At 38.7% G+C, this 22,178-nt stretch overlaps 1 protein-coding gene and 3 pseudogenes across 1 annotated transcript; 2 read left to right on the forward strand and 2 right to left on the reverse strand.

The window, feature by feature from the left end:
- Window positions 1–988: 988 nt before the first annotated feature.
- Window positions 989–1,802, reverse strand: LOC142550322 (2-oxoglutarate-dependent dioxygenase DAO-like; annotated as a pseudogene).
- A 494-nt stretch (window positions 1,803–2,296) lies between these two features.
- On the reverse strand, window positions 2,297–5,146 carry LOC142550323 (uncharacterized; annotated as a pseudogene).
- Window positions 5,147–5,178: 32 nt separating this feature from the next.
- Window positions 5,179–8,554, forward strand: LOC142550324 (proline dehydrogenase 1, mitochondrial-like; annotated as a pseudogene).
- Window positions 8,555–20,734: 12,180 nt separating this feature from the next.
- Window positions 20,735–22,176, forward strand: LOC142549928 (S-adenosylmethionine decarboxylase proenzyme-like). The gene has a single exon (XM_075659166.1). The coding sequence runs from the start codon at window positions 20,892–20,894 to the stop codon at window positions 21,969–21,971; it is 1,080 nt and encodes a 359-aa protein (XP_075515281.1). The 5' UTR covers window positions 20,735–20,891; the 3' UTR covers window positions 21,972–22,176.
- The last annotated feature ends 2 nt before the right edge of the window (window positions 22,177–22,178 follow it).

Consider the following 22,178-nt stretch of genomic DNA (forward strand, 5'->3'; position numbering starts at 1 on the left):
ATATATGTTTATTAAATTGTAGTAAATTACTGCATCCCAGAAACGCAGCTTGCTCAAACACTTGTAACTTATCGACGCCGCCATCTCGGCTCCTCGCACTTCAATTTGCAACAAGCTCGAGCGGAGCTCAGAATATGGTGGAAAGCCAAAAAATGACGTGAACAAAATGGTACATTTAATATTTCGTGATGTAAGAGATATCAATACAACATGCTTGTCAAATGTTCTCAAGAATCACGAGCTATTGTTCCTACAAAATCACACCAACAGTTATTCATCAAATAACCGACAACACAACATCATACGACCCTCGTCAAAACTTTTCACGAGTCCACCACGTAAATGTGCCAAGACCTTCACCGCTGTGAAACTTATTTGACACTCGAAGTTTTCTGTAATCCTGATACATGAAAGGAGTGTACATACGGGATGTGCCAAATCTATGAGCTCTGGTGGGTTTCCACCATTGTCTCCTCCTCGGCCCTAAGAGAAACGAAGCTATAGAGAATCTTAAGCCAGCTTCCTTGCACATTACTCGTGTTCCACATTCAAGAATCGTCCCGTTGCTCCACACCTTTAGTTTATGCATCACAGGGTTCAAGAACAAGTTCAAGACAGAAGAAGGTTGTAGTTAGTCGTTAAGAGTTTTTCTTACAAATTTCAATCAGGTAAATTTTTTACCCTTTATTGGCGCTCCTAAAATTCGGGAACTAGAGCTCGGATTTTATTCACACACGTTGAACTTATAGATTCTAATGGCGTTTTAATCATTTGCACATGCATCACTTCACTAGATATTGGCCAAGTATAAGTACAGGTCGATCAAACTAACAATGTTCGACAAAGAGAATCATGTGTTCATCCAACAATACCTACATATGAACTAGTATTGACTAAGATTTTCAAATTGAAACAGGAAGCAAGCGAACAGACTTTTATCCACATATCATTAAATATCACCAGGCAAATTTGCTGAAAGATTTTATACTTACAGCTGCATATCTCCAAGATTGACAAGAAGCGTTCCAGGGCAGGGTCTACTGCCACAAAGTTCCACACCTTTTCTTTACTTCAAGGCCACCAATTATTTCATCGTCCTGCAGAATAGTTAGAACTGAATCTGTGTGTATTGTACTCCAGGCGAACCCACTGTTTCAGGGGTGAGGTGTATTTATTGATCCTGAACTGGCAAATCCACTTTTCAAAGGAAACGCTACTCAGCCCCAGCCCTTCTCCCATTCTTTGCCCAATATACATCATCAGTTCACTCACTGCTTTAGCATATTTCAGAACAACAGTCCTGTTGATCATAGCATCTTACAAATTAATCACGAGTACATAGCACTCTACTTAAGGTTTGTTTACTTCCATGTCAATAGGAAAAGTGGAAATTTAACCAGATTGATTTAATTTGTAATAGGTGATGCAGTTGATGAAATGGAAAGGTTGAATTTGCAGATAAGGAAATTATCCAACCTCTGGTGAGGAGTTGCATCCAACTTGGAACAGAAGGAATCGACGGCTATAGTATTCCCCATATCATAAAGCCCTAAAGCTTCGTAAAGGGGATTGATTTGCGAAGGAGCCATGTACCCTCTCCCCGCAATCACGTCCACGTTCTCCTCTGATTTCCTCCGCAACTCCAGATGATTTCACCACCGCCTTCATATCCGACATCAGAGATCCCGGAAGAATCCCGTCGAATTCACGATTCTGAAGCATCCCCATTCTTCGCACGCCTCTATAAGCTTGGATACCTGGCCCGGGAAACTCGGTATCGATAACCGGGACGGTGCCGCCATTATGCCGGAAAATGTTGGGCTTTACTTGCGGTAGCTGGAGATGGCGTCGGAATTTGTTGGAGTCGGTCGGTCTCAGGAATGTGATTAACCAATAGATTGGGTTCGGAATTTAGCGGAGACGGCGTTTTTAGTCTCTCGCATTTGGTCGGCTTCATCAGGGAAATGTCCATTTCCACATGGACGAGCATTAATTAAATCGAAACAAGAAAATAACATTTACTTTTATTTTTTTTGTTTGGGGGGGGGGGGGGGGGGGGGGTGTGGAAACAAAAAATAAGAATGGATATCATAAATTAATAGAAACTTACGACCAAGGTTATCAGATTTCTGAACAAAATAAATGGAAACCCATAATTACAGATCTATTTATTGAACCAAAATAGTAAGGAAGCACAAGCTCAGTCCACAAACTTCATGGGAACAAGCATATAATTTATTGATGGCTTGCCATAGCTTCCTTTGTCATCGATAAGCGAAAAAAGTTTGTCATTTTATTACTCAAATAGGTTCCAAATAACGGGTTGACTATAATTGTAGCTTCTGTTAGAGCTTGATAAATGCTTAATGATCCCCATCATTTCACTACCAGGAAATCTCCCGAGACATCCTCTAGCTGCAGCCAACTCGTCGAATTCAAGCACTGGTCACCGTTGAAAGCTGGATCTTGTTTGCCTTGTTTCTTTTCGACTTTTGATATCATCTACAATCTCTCACAGATGCTACGATTGGAAGTGGAAATGGGTCGAGAGAAGTTTCCAAGAACATGTTGATTCCCCCCCCCGCAGCACCAACAAAGTCTTTCAAACGACACAATGTGAAAAGGGACTGATTCAAAGCTGTGGTCCCATACTCAACTGGCGTAGAGTGGTCGCCGGTGACACAAATGTAATATTGGAATGCCCCACGTGACTCTGCTTGCCAAAGGAGCTTAGCCAGCTGGCCTATAGCTCTATCAACAGCTTCCATCCTTTGACTTTGAAAATGATCGCTTATCATGACCTGCATCGTCATCGCCTGCAATTACATAATTTAAAGCTTCATTACAGCAAAATGTTAAATCATGAATAGATTATAGATATATACATGAATATAGAAAGATTTGTAGATCAACACCTTATGTGACGAAATCCAAAATCATAGCCATTAGATTGACCAGGTTCATGCTCTTCTCACCAGGCACAAAAACATTGGGCAATAACTGCAGAGGAGCTGAGAGGGCATTGGCTTATGGCAGTTTGCCTTGGAAGTTAACAGGGTTCTGTAGTCCACCCATGGGCTCCAGGGAGCTCCAGAATATCGATACCAAGGGATAAACCCAATCCAGCAATAATTTTTAGTCGGAGCAACCATGCATGGCCGTAAACCATGTATCTTTCGAATGAAGGAACCCTGAAATAACATAATCCGTGAAAACATATAGTTTCTTGGCCATCTCAATAGATAAATTAAATGAATTCCGGCCAACAATTTAAATACTACAGGATATTATATTTTTCAGGAGAGAGGAAGTAAGATTACCTAAGTCCGCAAAAAGATTACCTCTATTCGAATACCACAACCTCGTAAAAGAACGACATTTGCAATATTCTTTCCTCAGCAGCCCTTTTGGCGTTCAGAGGGTGGGCAACCAAAATGCGAGATATTTCCTGGGATAACTCATTAACAACCGCAGCTGTGTTTTTGCTTCATCAGAATCATCAAGTGGTTGAGCTTTTAAAAGTAGGCGGTTATCCTTCAATGGATCCGTTCCTGATATGTTTCCACTTAATTTTGGTCCTTTTACAACCACCCCACATCTATGCTCTGTTGCATATCTTAAGCATACATTTCTCATATATTTTATCAGTTTAACTTCACAAGATATCAGACACAACCTGAAATCTATGTAAAAAATGAGTGCTTTGAAGTTACGACAACATAGGTGAACACCATAGATTATAAATCCATAATCATTCATTTAAGTCACCAGTTACTTTTGGATTGCAGGCTAAAACCCAAGAAAAACATGCACTGTTCCTACGAATACATAGTGTACAGAATGTATGGAACTGGAAAAAGTAGCACCTGACTCTAACTTCATACTGAGGAAAATGAGGCAGCTTCATTCCATCCAATGCTGCAGAAAGAATGGGTCCTTCTTCTTCAAAATGCCTATCTGCCCTCCGGCTAGTAACTACTCCTGTTTCTGCATCCAAGGTAGCCGAAGTTTGACTGAGTAAAATAAAAGTCATCACTGAGCCCAATAACTATAATCAAAGTTGTGCAGAAGGATCAAGAAAATCTACCGTGCGAACAAAATTTACAATACAGTCAGTATAAGTATTTTCCATTTAAAGAAACACATACAAAGTAGAAAAAATTCATAGACATTCATGCTCGAATAGCTGATTATCCGGTGAATGAAGCGTCCAAGATTTTGCAGTAAACTAGAAAATGAAACTGATTAAGAATGGAAAAATAGCATCTTATTCTAAACCCAATCCTCTTTTTCAAGAGAGATATTAATTACTATCTTAGATGAATTCCTTTACAACTACTGATGGGATAATTACGGTCTCTTGAACATGCTAAGAACTGAACCACAAAACAAAATTCTGCCATCGAAACCTGGAGAAATACTGAAGCCAGATTAGTAAGAGAACTGATAAATTCGCAAAATCACCATGTTCAATCTTCACATAAACATCGTCCCAAACATTTAGGCAGCACATAGGAACTAATCAATGCCATGATAAGTCCAAGAAATAGTGAATGCTAATCATAAGAAACTGAAAAAGAGCACAACAGGATGATGATCAAAGAGCAAGCACCTACTTTAAATGCAATGTCACCGGGAGACATTGCCATCCAGCACCCATAGACTCAAATGCACCTCGCCCTCGATAATAAACACGAGGATCATAACCCAATATAGAAAGATGTGCGGTATCACTTCCACAAGCCAACCCAACTTCAACGGGATCCATTAAGCCATTTATTCCAGCCGAAGCTATCATCCAAGTTAGGTACGTGAGCTGCTTGCAGAGGAGTCCTGTAGCCTAAACTTGGAAGTGATAATCTCCCAGTCCATCATTAGGACAAAAGCCACCCTTCTCTTTGGCTCCCCTGAGTCAACATTCCTACGTACTATGATACTACAGCCTGAAAATTGAGACAAGCAACTCGAGAGAGAATTTATCAACAATACATTCACTCCATATCCATGATAAACGAAATAGGAAAGGTCTCCTGATAGGCTGTTTCACAGCAAATTTAAATTAATTTCTTCCTCAGAGATCATATTATTGCAGTGGCTCCTGACATGCAGGAGAAGAATTTAACGAATAACAAGCAAAGGTAAACATATTACCCAAAACTTCCGAATTTCGTTCTTGGAATGGCTGGATTGTTAATCCGTAATCCAAGTATTATGCAGATGTTTGAAGAGCTTCTCCAAGGATTCGATCGCGGCGGCGAGTAGGTTTTCGGCAACCGCCGGTGAAGCGGAAAGATTTACGTAGGCTTTAGAGTTTGGAGTGAAGAAACTCCATCTCCACCGTCGAATCACTAATAGGAACAATCCTTTTTATAATGGAAAAATTATTTTAGATCGACTTTAATATTGTTAAAAAAAACAAACAACAATTGGATAGGAATTTAATTATTTTTCTATATATCAATTTGATAAAACATATTTGATTTTTCTAATTAAAATTTCAACTCAATAGTCAATAAAATACTACTCAAATAAATGCTAAATTAAGTTAAGAATATTATTATTAGAATAAATAAAATTTGAGGAGCAATAATGAAAAAGAAATTTAATAACTTGAAAAACATTATAGGTGTTATTTTATTTTCATTATATAAATCTTACAAGAATGATATGACGTATTTTGTTACTTATACATTTAACTATTTCTAAGTTCTTTAGGGGTCATAGTGTATGAGCATAACATTTTTTAAGTAAAAATTTGTGTTGAGACGCGTCTCACGAGTCGTATTTTGTGATATAGATTTCTTATTTGGGTCATCCACAAAAAAATTTACTTATGCTAAAATATTATTTTTTATGTGATATCGATATGGTTGACCTATCTCACAGATAAAGATTCGTGAGATCGTCTCAGAAGAGGACTCTACGTTATATTTCCAATTTGTTTTTAAATCGACGATGAGATTCATTAAACATTGTACGTTGTGGTCATAAAAAAATACCGATTTTTTTTCAAATCGAAATAAATTTCGATTTCAAAATCAGTATAACAAACTCCTCATTTCATTCAACATAAATATATAGAAACTATAGAAGGATCAAGTAAATATTTTATTGTATTAGAAGGTAATTAAATCTGGATGGATAAGACTAAGACTAAGCCTAAGACAGTGCGCATTCTGTAAGTGTAAGTGCTGACGGTGCATTATCATCTCATTATCTTTATATCCGGTAATTGTGTGATACATAATAATCATATTTTAATAGTTCTAAAATCAATTTTTAATATATGTGTTATAAAAAATATCATTAAAATTTTAGAGTTTTTAAAGTAAATATCTTATTTATTTATTTATTTATATATATAAGAGAGAGTATTCTTAGTGACTTTATACTTAATTTACAATTTTAACATATATAAATCACAAAATAAGAATTAAATAGGTTTTAGAAAAATAAATTTTAATTATAATAAATACACTAACAACTTATAACATGTAATTTCACAATTCCAATTATGAAAGTTAAATTAAAATATATATATATATATATATATATATATATATATATATTTAAATAGAAATATGAAAAATAATTATTTAATTCCCTTTACGCTAAAGTAATCACGCCAATGATCTAAATTTTCTACAAATAACCAATGAACCTTAATATCTGCAAAGAGCTCCCTTAGGCATTACCACTAGTGTTCTTTGATCATGGCCACCCGTAGCGTCCACCCAAAGCTTCTCAACAAGCTCCCCTCCTCCTTCCGCCGCCTCATCTCCGCCGCGCCGTCCCTCCATCTCCGCCGTCCCTGCGTTCAACCTTAATCCGGAGGCCTCCGCCTCTAAACAAGGCATGATCACCACACAAACCCGTGCGACGGACCCATCAACATCGATGATTCCAGCAAGATTTTCTCGACGGTTTCGACCTCGAAGCTGACCAAATCGTCGATCATTCTTCACATGACCTCGATTGAGCCTATGGTCGATTTTGGCATGTGGTTCTGAATTCAAAAGCTCATGGGGACTCCCCTGGTGAAGAGAATCGTGTTCGGAGCAATAGAACGTTCGTTTTACGATCATTTTCTGCGCGGGGAAAGGTTTGAAGGAGGTTGGCGGAACTGTGAAGAAGCTTTGGGATTCTGGACTTAGAGCTATGTTGGATTATGGTTTGGAACACGCAATCGATAACGAGGATTGTGATCGGAATTTGGAGCAATTTATTCAAACTGCTGAATCTGCTAAATCGCAACCTGATTCTTCTGTAAGTTCTAATTAACTTTCTTGAATCGGAGATTAGTTAGATTTTGTTATCCAAGAATCGGAATACTTATACAAGAAGATTTTCAATCCAGGTTAGTTTTATTGTTTTGAAGATTACAGCAATTGCTCCTCCTAGTTTGCTCAAGAGGATGAGTGATCTATTAGATGGGAATAAGGATAAATCCTTGCAGCTTCCTTGGAAGCTCAAAACTTTGCCCCTTTTTCTGAATTCGAACCCGCTTTTTCACACTCCGAAGAGGCCAGAGAATCTAACCTTAGAAGAAGAAACCAATCTCAAGTTAGCCCACGAAAGATTAGCCAGACTTTGCATGAAATGTATAGAAGCAAACGTGCCTCTGCTAATTGATGCAGAGGATACCTCCATTCAACCGGCGATAGACTACTTATCCTACTCTGCAGCTACAGAATACCGTAAAAATGACAATGGCCCTTTAATTTTCAACACAGGTTCAGGCTTATTTGGGGAGATTCAAAAGAGAGATTGGTTGTAGTTAAGAAATCTGCCGACGTAATGGAGTGTGTGTCGGTTTAAATTGGTGAGGGCGCATACTTATCGAGTGAGAGACAATTGGCTACTTCTTTGGGAGTCAAGTCCCCAATCCATGACACCATACAGCAAACTCATGCCTGTTACAACGATTGTGCTGCTTTTATGCTTCAAGAAATCTTCAATGGATCCGGTTCTGGCTACTCATAACGTTGAATCAGGTAGGCATTTACAGAACATTAAGAATTTTCTCGGGCGATGGTGTGTAATGAGGTTCTTGGAATGTAGGAAAATTTGCGGCTTCTAAAGCAATCGATCTTGGACTGGAAAAAGACAGTCAAAAATCTCCAATTGGCCAACTCTATGGAATGGCAGATACCCTTTCTTTTGGTTTGAAGAAATGCAGGTTTTAGAGTGAGCAAGTATTTGCCCTTCGGGCCTATAGAGCAGATTATGCCTTATCTGTTAAGAAGAGCTGAGGAAAAACAGAGGTTTATTATCTACTTCAATCTCTTGACAAGCACTTATGAGGTATAATCAAACTTTGATCACACTACTTCATTCGAATTAGATTCGAAAAATATAGCAAGATTCTTGAATCAGATTGAATCTAATGGTTCGGCGTTTCTTTTTTCTTTGCAGGAAGGAATTGTTTCGGAGATTAACTCCTAGATTTTCTTGACTTTTTGAAACAATCCAAGAATCTGATTGTTGCATTTGTACGTAGATTTGGGATTGAAACACAAAAGGGTTAATGAAAATTTGATATACATAAGAAAAAGAAAAACTTTTTTATCTTTCTGGGATAATGTCATGTTTCTTGACATTGTATATTTGGAATGAATGTAATTTGGTACATGGCTGTCGTAAGTTTCTTGTAAGACAATCTCACATAATTATATATGTAAGATGTATCGACTTGATCTATATTTGGAATGAAAAGTAACAAGTTTTTCACGGTCGAGTCAAGAAAGAGATTCGTATAACGAAATTGACTCGTGAAATAGTCTGATAAAAGTTTTTGTGATCTATTTATAATCTTTTTCTTTGTCTACGCTAGATAAAAACAATTAAATTCAATAATATCCAATGTCATGTCCCTAAAAGTAAATGAAATAACCAATCTATTTAACTAAAACTAAGTTTAAACTACTTATAGAATCAAAAACTAAAATAAAACCCTGCTATAGAACAAAATTTACAATTTTTCAAACCCCAAACCGTATAAAATTAAAAATTAATTTGTAGCGAATTTACAATTTTTCAAACCCCAAACCGTATAAAATAAAAAATTAATTTGTCCATTACATTGTTTAATGGAATTATTTTGTCCTAGTGCACCCAAGTATATTGGAGAAACACACATAAAGGATGGGGGGTGTGTGTCATAGTGTCTTTATCCAAGCCAATCATTTCCACTTGGGGCGAAGAAGACATCCAAGTTGTTTTCCATTGATGAAAGGTCCATTTAGCCTGATTTTGCTTCGAATTATTCATTTTTTATCTCAACAAAATAAATAAATATAATCATATTATTTTCTGTTTTAAGTTCAAACTATAAATTATAATAAATTTCTACACTCCCTAATGTAATCAATATATTTAATTTTATTTTACCTATTTCTCACAGCTTAATTTTTAATTAAACATAATATTTCTTTAAATTTTCTAAAAAATAATTATTCCGTAAATATCAATATAATCATAATAAAATAAAATTTATGAAATAAAATCTTATTAAATAATTCGATGCAACAATTTACTCCAAATAAATATTTACTCCTCCTTAAATGGATTGGGGACAGGCACTGCTTTTTATTGGGCTTTGGCAACATTTAAACTATTTTCCCATTGGGCTTTCGTCAATGGGGTTTGTTTAGTATACACATATATAATACATTTGTAAACATTTGGAAGATTTCTCAACCCTACCGATATTCACAATAAAAAGTAATACTCTTAGCATGAAAAGTAATATTTTTAATGGATGACTCAAATAAGAGATTCGACCCACGAAATTGATCCGTGAGATCGTCTCACGAGAGTTTTTGTGTTTTAAAATTCATGCACATTTTCCCGAATTATAAGAGATTTTATGTCAAATTTTTAAACACAAAAATTCTGAAACTGACTTATGGATCGATTTCGTGAGTCAGATTTTCAACATAACATGGTTGACTCATATCGTCATAAAAATCCGTGAAATCATCTCATAAAAAATCTATTCGTTTTAGATAACGAAAATATTGATCCAACTTTATCTCATTAAATACATGTCATCTATCCATCCTATTTACAGTACAAGAAACTCGAGTTTACCGAATTATTTTTTTCCAAAATACCATAATCGAATCACAAAAATTTGCGATTTTTAAAAAGCAAGAAAAATAAAATTTAAATCCCATGAAAACAACATAAATTTATTTATTTTTTAAAAAAGAAGTGAGGGTGACTTGGCGCCAGGGTGGCGAAGTACCGCATTGTCAGGAAGAAAATCTATTTAATTAATTAATTAATGATATACAAATTTTAAAAATTTATTGCACGTAATATATTTTTGTCCTGTTTTGATAATTTCGTTCGTTGCCAAATTTTAGTTTCATGCGAACCAGCTCATGATGATTGTTCCACCGATTGGCAATCTTATCCCCCGATCTTTCCTTTCAATTCAAAAATATTATATTAATTGCACACTCACCCACCGCTGATTAAACTTTAGATTCGCAAATATTTGTTAATAAAATTATCATGATACAATTAAAAAAAACTAATGATCCTAATGACTAGAGTACGTCTATTCTGAGACGATCTCATGAATCTTTACATGTGAGACGAGTAAAAATTATCATGATCCAATTAAAAAAACTAATAATCCTACCGATATTTACAATAAAAAGTAATACTCTTAGCATAAAAAGTAATACTTTTTCATGGATGACTCAAATAAAATATCTATCTCACAAAATACGACTCGTGAAACCATCACACAAGTTTTTGTCTAAAAATTATTGGAAAGTGACAAATTTACTAAAATATAATTTTATAAAAAAAAATTCATTAGATAAAAATTGAGTATTTTTTTATAATTTGATAGAGATATTTTTAGCATTTAAAAATGTGACACAAAGACACCGAAAGCGTTACTTTAACTCTCATGATTTATAGTATAGATATAGTATATGAATAGTATAGATACTTTATTCTCAAATAAAAAAGAAATAAATATCATTTATTGATAAGCCTTTACAAATCAATATTTTTCCAAATATATCAAGTGAGAGATTATTCGAAATGATTTAAAATAACTTATATCAATATAAATTTAAATTTATCATAATTACTCGAAAATAATTTACGAGATTTGAAATCCACCCAAGTTAATATACTCAAACAAACTAATTGATTCGAAATCTTTTATTTCAACGTGAATCCAAGTCAATCAATCTTATTCCGTAATCTCTTTCACAGACGTGTAATAAAAAAATATTTAGGTTAGAATGGTGAAACACATGTATATATAATTGATGTCCAGGGATGAACCAATCAAGATCCGGCCCAAATTTTCGGCCCATCATTAAGGCCCACAGGTGAATGGCCCATGACAAGCCCATGTATTCTCCTATAAATATCAGGTTGGAGCGTATGATTATTGGATTCACTATATTGTTTTCAGCAGCGCCCTTAGCTGCTCCCCCCATATATCCTCAGTCTCTGACTTGAGCGTCGGAGGGGCTACGTCGGGACACCCTCCTGGCCCCCTCCTAACGGTCTTATTTGTGATTTCAGGCCCATGGTAATTTTGAAGCCCGTGTCTGGATTAGTGACGCTTGCGTGGATCGGACCCTAAATTTTTCGTAAGTATCACTTGGCGCCGTCTGTGGTAATATCTGAGTTGAGACGTAGAGATGGTAGGGAGGCGAGGGAGTAGAAGAGTTAACTCAGCGTCATCGCGTCCTCAGAGGGGACCCGAACAGTCTCATGCTGAGGCGAGGCAGGAACAACCCCATCAGGAGACAAGAACTGAACAACCTCGTCAAGAGATCAGGGTCGAGCAACCCCGTCCTAATGAAAATGTGGGAAACTTGACCCTGGAGCAGTTGGGTCAATTTATCACTCGGACAGTTGATGAGGCTATGAGTAGGAACCAAGAATCTGTGTTCATTGAAGAGCAGGCCACTCGCCAGGAGCGAGAGAAAAATGTTGAGGGCCAGCAGAGTAGAATTGAAGAGACCCAGCCCCTCCCAAGCGAAGGGAATGCAGAGATTGGAGAGATGTGAAAGGAAATACGGATGTTGAGACAACAGGTGGGAAGCAGAGCGCCAGCCCAAGAGAGGAAGTCCCTTTTCACTAACCATTTTAGAAGAAGGGCTTCCTCCGAATTTTCGACAGTCGAATGTGGGAGAGTACGATGGACATACTGACCCCGAGGAACACTTGGGGAGGTTTGAGAATGCGGCTCTGTTGCACCAATATTCGGATGGAGTCAGGTGCAAGGTGTTTCTGGGCACGTTGGTGAGGTCAGCCCAGCAGTGGTTTAACACTTTGCAGCCCAGCTCTATACGTTCTTTTGAGGACTTCTCAGCTGCCTTCTTGCACCGATTTGCTAGCAGCAAGAGGCACCAGAAAAATTATTTGAGCCTGTTCGTGATGAAACAGCAAGAGAATGAAACTTTGCGAGAATTTGTCCAGCGTTTCAACAATGCAGCGCTGGAAATACCAGCGGCTACCCCTGACATCATGATAAGTGCCTTCACACAAGGACTGAGGGGAGGGGAAGTTTTTCAAGTCGCTGGTCAAGAAGCCTCCGTTGAGCTATGATGATCTGTTGGCTCAAGCTGAGAAATATGTAAACTTGGAAGATGCCCAACGGTACAGAAGGATGGAGAGCCGGCCCGGAGGAAGTAGAGTTGAGGGAGCGGAGAAAGGAGGAAGGAAGAGGGGTGCGGGGGAAAGAGAGGAAGACAGAACTAGTAGTAAAAGACAATTCTCATCCCATGTTCCCCTAGATAGGAGTCGGGACGAGGTGATGGAGGTGAGGGAGCCCGCGAGGAGGTGGGAGAAGTCGCGAAGGGTTGGGTACAGTGCTAGATTGTCTTCAAGGGATAGACGAGAAGGATCCTCATTAAGGAGTCGACAAAGGTCTCGCTCGCCCCCTAGACGTGGTCCAGGCCCTCCATGGATAAATCAGAGGATCGGGGAGCAGAGAGGGGAAGGTCGATGTCAAGATGTCCCTCAGGAGCTCGTCGAACCGAAGAGGGGAATGAATGAGGATAACCACCCTACGAGAGGAATGATTCATATGATCTCGGGGGGTGCTACTGATGGAGACTCTGGGCGAGCTCAGAAGGCACATGGGAGAAGGTTGGAGAACTTTGAGATATCTAGGGGTGCAGACTTACCACAAGACCCCGTCATCAGCTTTGGGCCGGAAGACCTCCGAGGCGTTGTGACTCCACATAACGATGCCTTGGTGGTAACGACCACCATTGCCAATTATGATGTGGCGGGAATATTTATTGATAATGGAAGCTCCGTGAACGTCTTGTTCAAGAGCACGTTAGATCAAATGAAGATGAGAGGATTTGAGTTTGAGCCGGTATCCACCCCGCTGTATGGGTTTGCAGAACACGTCATCTTGCCTTTGGGTCAGATTGTTCTTCCCCTATCCTTGGGGACTGATTCTCGGCGGGTTACAAAGATGATAGCCTTCACTGTAGTAGATACCCCGTCAGCGTATAATGGAATTCTAGGACGACCAGCCCTGAAGGATTTTAGAGCAGTAGCTTCCAGTTATCATCAGAAGCTTAAGTTTCATGTGGGAAAAGGAGTTGGAGTCCTGTGCGGGGACCAAAAAGTCGCACGTCGTTGTTATGAAAGAATCATGACGGAAGAAGAAACGAGAAGTCACGAGCATTCGCATGGAAGCTTGAGCTCAGTCTTGCAGTTGTAGAGTCATTCGGAGAAGCTTCTACGTGGGTAACTTTGTCTTGTGGAGGTACAAGAGGAGCAGAGAGGAAAGTTGGAGAATGCGCTGGGTAAGGCTCTAAAGAGTCATGAGAACGCTTACCACCTTAGAGAATATTATACTTCATTTTTGATGTATTTCGTTCCTGAATTTGTCTTACGTTATCAGTTGATATTTAATAAAGCCAAGTTCTTATATTAAGTTCGTGGTTGTTCTTGTATTATGAGGATTATATGAATTTTATTTTACCTACTTAGGCTGCGCCTAGTAGAGGAGAAGAGTGGGGGGGAGAAAAGTTAAATTTTTCCTGTTAAGGCATCGCCTAGCAGAGGAGTAGAGGGTGAGGTCGAGAATATTTATTTTCCTGCTAAGGCATCGCCTAGCAGATGAGCAGAGTCGGCGATGAGAGGAGCAGAGTGGAAGAGAAGAATTTTTATTTTTCTGATAAGGTATCTCCTAGCAGAGGAGTTAGAGGGCGGAGGTGTTGATTTTATTTTCCTGCTAAGGCATCGCCTGGCAGAGGAGTTAGAGGATGACGATGTTGAATCTTTATTTTCCTGCTAAGGCATCGCCTAGCAGAGGAGCAGAGTTAGGGTGGAGGTGTTGAATTTTATTTTCCTGCTAAGGTATCACTTAGCAGAGGAGTTAGAGGGTGGAGGTGTTGAATTTTATTTTCCTGCTAAGGCCCGGCTTAGCTGGCTTAGAAGAGGAGTTAAAGGGTGGAGGTGTTGATTTTATTTTCCTGCTAAGACCTGGCTTAGCAGAGGAGTTATGAGATGATGAGGTGAGAGTTTGATTTTTCCTTCTAAGGCCCGGCTTAGCAGAGGAGTTAGAGGGTGGAGGTGTTGATTTTATTTTCCTGCTAAGGCATCGCCTAGCAGAGGAGTTAGAGAGTGGGCGCGTTGAATTTTATTTTCCTGCTAAGGCATCGCCTAGCAGAGGAGTTAGAGGATGAAGGTGTTGATTTTATTTTCCTGCTAAGGCCCGGCTTAGCTGGCTTAGCAGAGGAGTTAGAGGGTGGAGGTGTTGATTTTATTTTCCTGCTAAGGCCCGGCTTAGCAGAGGAGTTATGAGATGATGAGGTGAGAGTTTGATTTTTCCTGCTAAGGCCCGGCTTAGCAGAGGAGTTAGAGGGTGGAGGTGTTGATTTTATTTTCCTGCTAGCAGAGGAGTTAGAGGGTGGAGGTGTTGATTTTATTTTCCTGCTAAGGCATCGCCTAGCAGAGGAGTTAGAGAGTGGGCGCGTTGAATTTTATTTTCCTGCTAAGGCATCGCCTAGCAGAGGAGTTAGAGGATGGAGGTGTTGATTTTATTTTCCTGCTAAGGTATCACCTAGCAGATGAGTTAGATGGAGGAGTTGAATTTTATTTTCCTGCTAGGGCCCGGCCTAGCAGAGGAATTAGAGGGTGGATATGTTGAATTTAAATTTTCCTGCTAAGGTATCACCTAGCAGAGGAGTTAGATGGAGGAGTTGAATTTTATTTTCCTGCTAAGACCCGGCTTAGCAGAGGAGCTAGAGGGTGGGGGTAGTGAATTTTTATTTTCCTGCTAAGGCATCACCTAGCAGAGGAGCAGAGTTTGGGAGGAGAAAAATATTATTTTCCTGCTAAGGCATCGCCTAGCAGAGGAGAAGAGTGGATGAGGAGAATTAAATTTATTTTTCCTGCTAAGGTGTCACCTAGCAGAGGAGTTAGAGGGTGGAGATGTTGAGTTTTTATTTTCCTGCTAAGGCATCGCCTAGCAGAGGAGCAGAGTTTGGGAAGAGAAAAATTTATTTGGTTAGTCGATAACAAAAGATGTTTACGGGGAGCAGAGTTTACGGGGATTATCAAATTTCTCAACGTATTGGACGAGGCGAAGGCGTGGCCGAAGGCTTGAGGACGAGCCTGTGGCGCGAGGGCAAGCGAGTGGCGGGCAGGCAGGCTCTCGGCGAGCTGGCGTGGCGTGGCGGGGGCGAGCAGGCGATCGGGAGAGCCGGAGTGCCGGGCGAGCTGCCGGGCGCGGGCGAGCTGGCGTGTGACGCTCGGGCACGCGGCGAGCAGACGCTCGGCGGGCGAGGGCGGAGAGCGGCAGGCGAGGGGCTAGGGGCGAGCTGCGGGGTGCGGGCGAGCTGGCGTGGCGTGGCGTGGCGTGGCGCTGGCGAGCTGGCGCTAGGGCGAAGGCATGGCCGAGGGCTTGAGGGCGAGCCTGTGGCACGCGAGCGAGCCGGCGCCCAGGCGAGCGTGGTGCGCGAGGGGGCGAGTGCTTCGGCAGGGCGCCGGACGAGCTCGGTGAGGGCGTGGCGCGCGGGAGCTGTGCGGCCGCGCGGGGCGAGCGCGCGAGGGGGCGAGGCGCGCAAGGGCGGACGCACGCTGTTGGGGCTGGCGTGCAGGCGGCGAGGTGATGATGAAGCGGTGCTAGGATTGATATTTGATTTGTTTCCAACTTTTTGGAGACTGACGGAGGGCTGGAAGAAAATGCACAACTCACGTGTTGTAAACCGAGAACAACGCAATCAATCGAACTTTGAACCTACGATTCAGTTCGACTCGGGAGGGGGAGACTGGTGATACTCAGGGATGAACCCATCAAGATCCGGCCCATCATTAAGGCCCACATGTGAATGGCCCATGACAAGCCCAGGTGTTCTCCTATAAATACCAGGTTGGAGCGTATGATTATTGGATTCACTATATTGTTTTCGGCAGCGCCCTTAGCTGCTCCCCCCATATATCCTCAGTCTCTGACTTGAGCGTCGGAGGGGCTACGCCGGGACACCCTTCTGGCCCCCTCCTAACGGTCTTATTTGTGATTTCAGGCCCAGGGTAATTTTGAAGCCCGTGTCTGGATTAGTGACGCTTGCGTGGATCGAACCCTAAATTTCCCGTGAGTATCACTAATAATAATAATACATACAAATGTCGATAATTTTGTAAGTAGAAAACATTTCGACGAAGCGTGTAATTTAATTAATCCCAACGGTGTGGAATTATTATTATAAAAAGAAAAATGGGAATCACGTTCTTTTGGGGGTAAAACGGGAATTTCAAGCGGTATTTCAGATGGCTTTCGTCAATTGGAGGGTTATTATAGTAAAGGAAAATATAGGAGAAAATGTCAAGTTTAAGAGGTGTGGTGGTTAATAAATGGGACACGCGGCGGCCATGCATGCATGCATGCATGGCCGAGAAAATTAAATTCTGAATCCCAATAAACATGGAACATATTCCACTTTCTTTTGTTATACTTTAATGAAACTATTTAATATGGGAAAATGATTTTACAGTTGTATTGCAAATGCTATTAATAATTGAAGTAAGTTTTGTGTGAGATGATCTCATGAATCTTTATCTGTGAGACGGGTACCCTACCGATATTCACAGTAAAAAATAATACTCTTAGCATAAAAAGTAATACTTTTTCATGGATGACCCAAATAAGCGATCCGTCTCATAAAATACGACATGTGAGACCGTCTCTCACTTTTCCCACTTCTGATGTTACTGAAGTCATAGGAGTCACGTTCAAGACTATTCAAAGTAAAAGTTTTGTAGCAACGGCTCTAACTCGATTATTTCCTAATAATTGTTGTACCTCACAAGTCACATTAATTGGTTGACCAACAAAATCTCGACCTTCAACCTTCCTCTTGATTCGGGGGAAGAGGTCTTTCTTGCTTTAACACGCAATCATCAAAAATTTCACCCGCCTGAATGTTATCGAATAAGAGAATCAGTGTGGTCATATCAAAAGATACGTTTTATTTTACTTAAAAGGCAAATATACCAGATAACAAAAGTTCTAAGATGGTCAAACCCTCAATTTGCCTCTGGCTCTATAATCCACCCGTCTTCCAGACTATTGGACAAAAAAGAACTGATTAATATATTCAAGATAACTATGTATTTATCTAAAATAGTCTATAAAGAGGAATCGAAAAGCTCATAAAACAAGGTAAGATTTTCTCTTTATAAATATTTTTTTTTTCAAATTTTATTTATATTTTACTCATATATTTTACCATCGACGATTGTTTTTAGGCAAAAACTTGTGTGAGACAGTCTCACGAGTCGTATTTTGTGAGACGGATCTCTTATTTGGGTCATCAATGAAAAAATATTACTTTTATGTTAAGAGTATTAATTTTTATTGCGAATATCGGTAGAGCTCATCCGTCTACATATAAAGATTCGTGAGACCGTCTCATAAGAGACATGCTCTTGTTTTTAAGACTGTCTTATTAATATTAATAAGATGAAACGAGATGGGTACACACGAAATGCATATGACAAAAACTTGTATGAGACGATATCACGGGTCGTATTTTGTGAGACAGATCTCTTATTTGGGTCATCCATGAAAAAATATTACTTTTTATGTTAAAAATATTACTTTTTATTGTGAATATTAGTAGGGTTGACCCATCTTACAGATAAAGATTCGTGAGACCATCTCACAAAAAACATGTTCAATACATGATAACTTAACTAAGTACCTAACATATGCCTCCATGGAGAGAATTAAATTTCTGGATGAACACGCAAATTTATGCGAGGAGATTTCCCAAGGTACGTGTCCATCTTCAGTCCAATTTTTATTTTATTACTTTTATTATTATTATTTTAATCAAAATTCGATTTTGACGATGGAGAAAGTTCGGACCAGTTGGATAGTATAATGTGGACGTGATCGAATGTGAACATTTGTCTCCAAAATCAAAGATGGTCTATTACATTTGGTTTCTTGCAAAAAAAAAAAAAAAAAATTAAATAAATAAAAAAATAAAAATTATAGGGGAGAGCTGTGTGATGGGAGTATACGAAATGGGCACGAAATTTACGGTTTACCAAGACATTTTAGTGTGGTCCAATAATTAAGCGATTATTTACGTTTAAAATGACTAACAGGCTAAATTATTTATTCAACGATTTATTTTTAAGTCAATGAATATGTGATATTAAATAAAAATTTTAATATTTGTTTTATAATTATGTTAATGTCAACAGAAACGTGTGTTGCTTAAGTTGTAATGATATCAGAATTAAGATCACGTGTTTTATTTTTATTAATTAAAAAATTGTGCGATTATTGAATCCGTGTCGAGAGAATAATCAAACCATGGTTTTGGATTGTTTTACTATTTTCTAAATTTGAATTTTGTCAGCTATTGTTTTCTTTAAAACGATAAATTACCCCAAAATAGTGCCTTCAAATGCGGTCAATCTTCGATAATATATGTTTTAATATAATATGTTCAAATTGATAATCTAAATTTAAAATAAAAATTAAGTTGATCTATCATATTAATTGACCAAATTGTATTAATATAACAAGAGTGTTATTTGAAGTGTACCGCGTACTCAACCGATCACTCTAGAATTATTGATTGTAAAAAAGTGATAAAAGAATATATAATGTGGTAATCAAATTTCTGTGAGATAGTTTCATGAGTCAATTTTTATCTATAAAAATTATTATTTTTTATAATAAAAATATTATTTATTATTATAAAAATGAACGGATGTATCCTTTTAATAAATAAAAATTTATAAAATCTTCTAAAAAAGCTCCTAAATGTGATATGATGTATCCCACGAAAAACATGCTTTGACTTTGGTTCTTCTCCAATTTTCCATTAAAAAAGAAGAAAAAATAAATTACTTTTTTTTAAATAAAAAAATACAAAAACTTGTGTGAGACGATCTCACGAGTCGTATTTTGTGAGACAGATATCTTATTTGGGTCATCCATGAAAAAGTATTACTTTTTATGCTGAGAGTATTACTTTTTATTGTGAATATCTGTAGGATTGACCCGTCTCACAAATAAAAATTCGTGAAACCATCTCATAATAGATATACTAAAAAAAATATTTAAGGAGCAGGAAATTCTCCAGAAGAAAAGAATCACACTAGCCAGGGAATCTTTTTTATTAATCTATTTTCTTAATCCCCGCACAAAAAAACAAAAGGGTAAATTAGTAAATGAAAAATCAGTGGCCCGATGGAGCGGAGGGCAATATTGTAGTTTACACATATCCGGTATCTTTTCGTTCCCCTATTTAAGGAGACCTCTGGCGTATCAATTCCCATTCCCCCATTGATTCGCTTCATTCAAGTTTTCCGAATACAGATTCCTCTCCGATTTTTAATTTAATGATTTTCACGACCACGGGTTCTCGATTTTAGGGCTGGTTTTTTATCGTTTCAGGTTTGTTGGTTTCGATTTGTAAGTGTTGGTTTTTTATTTTTTAAATATCGTTATTTGTTTGTGGTTTGTGATGTGCATGATGTGTTAATGAGGTTTTATTTGATTTTTAATTCACAGATTTGATATTGGAGTATTACGGGAAGAAAATAGGTTCTCTTCGGCCATTGTTGCGTATATCGTTTCTGGTTAGTTGTTGCATCTCGTTTCCTTCTTGTTCGTTTCTTAATTTCATCGGTGAATTATGATAAATCTGTTGATTTAATAGAAATTTTAGTTTTTTTTTCTGAAATCAATGTCCTATTCGTGGGTTGTTGCAGTGGAATCCACTTGTTGGTTTACATAATTTTTGTTTTCTCTGGTGACCCAGTGTCCCTTGATTTTGTTTACAACGTTTAATCTTCCAGATCTTATCTTGTATCGGATGCATACAAGTTAAAATCGTGAACTTTTGAATTCTGTTGAATTAATACTTTTTTGGTTCACGTTTCGTGCTTGAGTTTTGTATTGATTTATTTGGTTCTGATTCTCGTTTTATTGTACAGTCAAGAAGGATTGAATGTTTTAATGGAGTCGAAGGGTGGTAAGAAGAAGTCTAGTAATAGTAAATCCTTATTCTACGAAGCTCCCCTCGGTTACAGCATTGAAGACGTACGCCCAAACGGTGGAATCAAGAAATTCAGATCTGCTGCATACTCCAACGTGAGTTTTACCTTTTGAAAGATCTGATTTTGTTTCATTTAATGGATTCTGAATGCTAGTAAAATCACTGTTTAAACATGAATATTAATTCGGCTTTCTTTGTTACAGTGCGCTCGGAAGCCATCCTGAGACTAGCTAAATTTTCCTAACCACCACCTTTTTAACAAAAGAATAGTGTCTTAACTCTTTGCTCTCTATTTTCTCTTCTTCCTCCTCATTCTTGTTATTCCTGCTTGGGAGCACCACTCTTTTCTCACTAGTCCAAATGGATGTACCAATCTCTGCAATTGGATTCGAAGGTTATGAGAAGAGGCTCGAGATTACTTTTTCTGAGCCTGGAATATTTGCTGATCCTGGAGGCCGTGGCCTTCGATCTCTGTCCAAATTCCAACTGGATGAAATTTTAGAACCAGCTCAATGCACCATTGTGTCTTCACTAATGAATGAAGAAGTTGACTCCTATGTTCTATCAGAATCAAGCCTCTTTGTGTACCCATACAAAATTATATTGAAAACTTGTGGGACTACCAAACTGCTGCTTTCCATCCCACCTATCCTTAAGCTAGCTGGTACACTTGGTCTTGCTGTGAGTTCCGTAAGATACACTCGTGGAAGTTTCATTTTTCCTGGCGCGCAGCCATTTCCGCACCGTAGCTTTTCTGAAGAAGTTGCTGTTCTCGATAACCATTTTAGCAAACTTGGTCTGAGTAGCAAGGCCTATGTGATGGGTGATTCTGATGACCTTGAGAAATGGCACGTTTACTCTGCTTGTGCCAGTGGGACTAGTGGTTTGAGCCCTGTTTACACTCTAGAGATGTGCATGACGAATTTGGACCGGAAGAAGGCTTCTGTGTTTTTCAAGAACCAATCAAGCTCTGCATCTGTTATGACTGAAGTGTCTGGAATCAGAAAAATCCTTCCGCATTCTGATATATGTGATTTCGATTTTGATCCCTGTGGTTACTCGATGAATGCAATAGAAGGCGGTGCAATCTCTACAATTCACATCACACCAGAAGATGGCTTCAGTTATGCAAGTTTTGAAGCAGTGGGCTACGATTTTAATCGAGAAGATTTGTCTCTACTACTGGAGAGGGTGTTGGCTTGCTTCCAGCCAGCAAAGTTCTCTGTTGCTTTGCATTCAGCTGTTGCTGGGAAGGACCTTGATTCTGAGTTTACTCTATGTATGAAGGGATATAGCTGTGGAGAACGAAACTGTGAAGCACTTGGCAATGGAGGATCCATGATGTACAGCAGCTTCACTAGCTCAAGGAGCTGCGGATCACCCAGGTCGATTCTGCAATCATGTTGGAGTGAGAATGAGGATGAGGAAGTTAAGAAATAATTTCATGCTTCGTATTAGATTTGGTTTTTCACTGTTTTTATATTTTCAATAAATGTCGAACAGTTTACTCTATGTTTCTTGATTGTCAAGCATTTTCTGCGTTGATTTGAGTTTGAACGTTGTGGTATGAATAAATATATCGCTTGTGTGTCTTTTCACTACCGTTGGATAAAAAAAAACATGTTAATCTGGTTTTTCTGTTCAAGC

The sequence above is a fragment of the Primulina tabacum genome, chromosome 6 (assembly GCF_025594145.1).
Source record: "Primulina tabacum isolate GXHZ01 chromosome 6, ASM2559414v2, whole genome shotgun sequence".
In the NCBI taxonomy this organism is placed as follows: domain Eukaryota; kingdom Viridiplantae; phylum Streptophyta; class Magnoliopsida; order Lamiales; family Gesneriaceae; genus Primulina; species Primulina tabacum.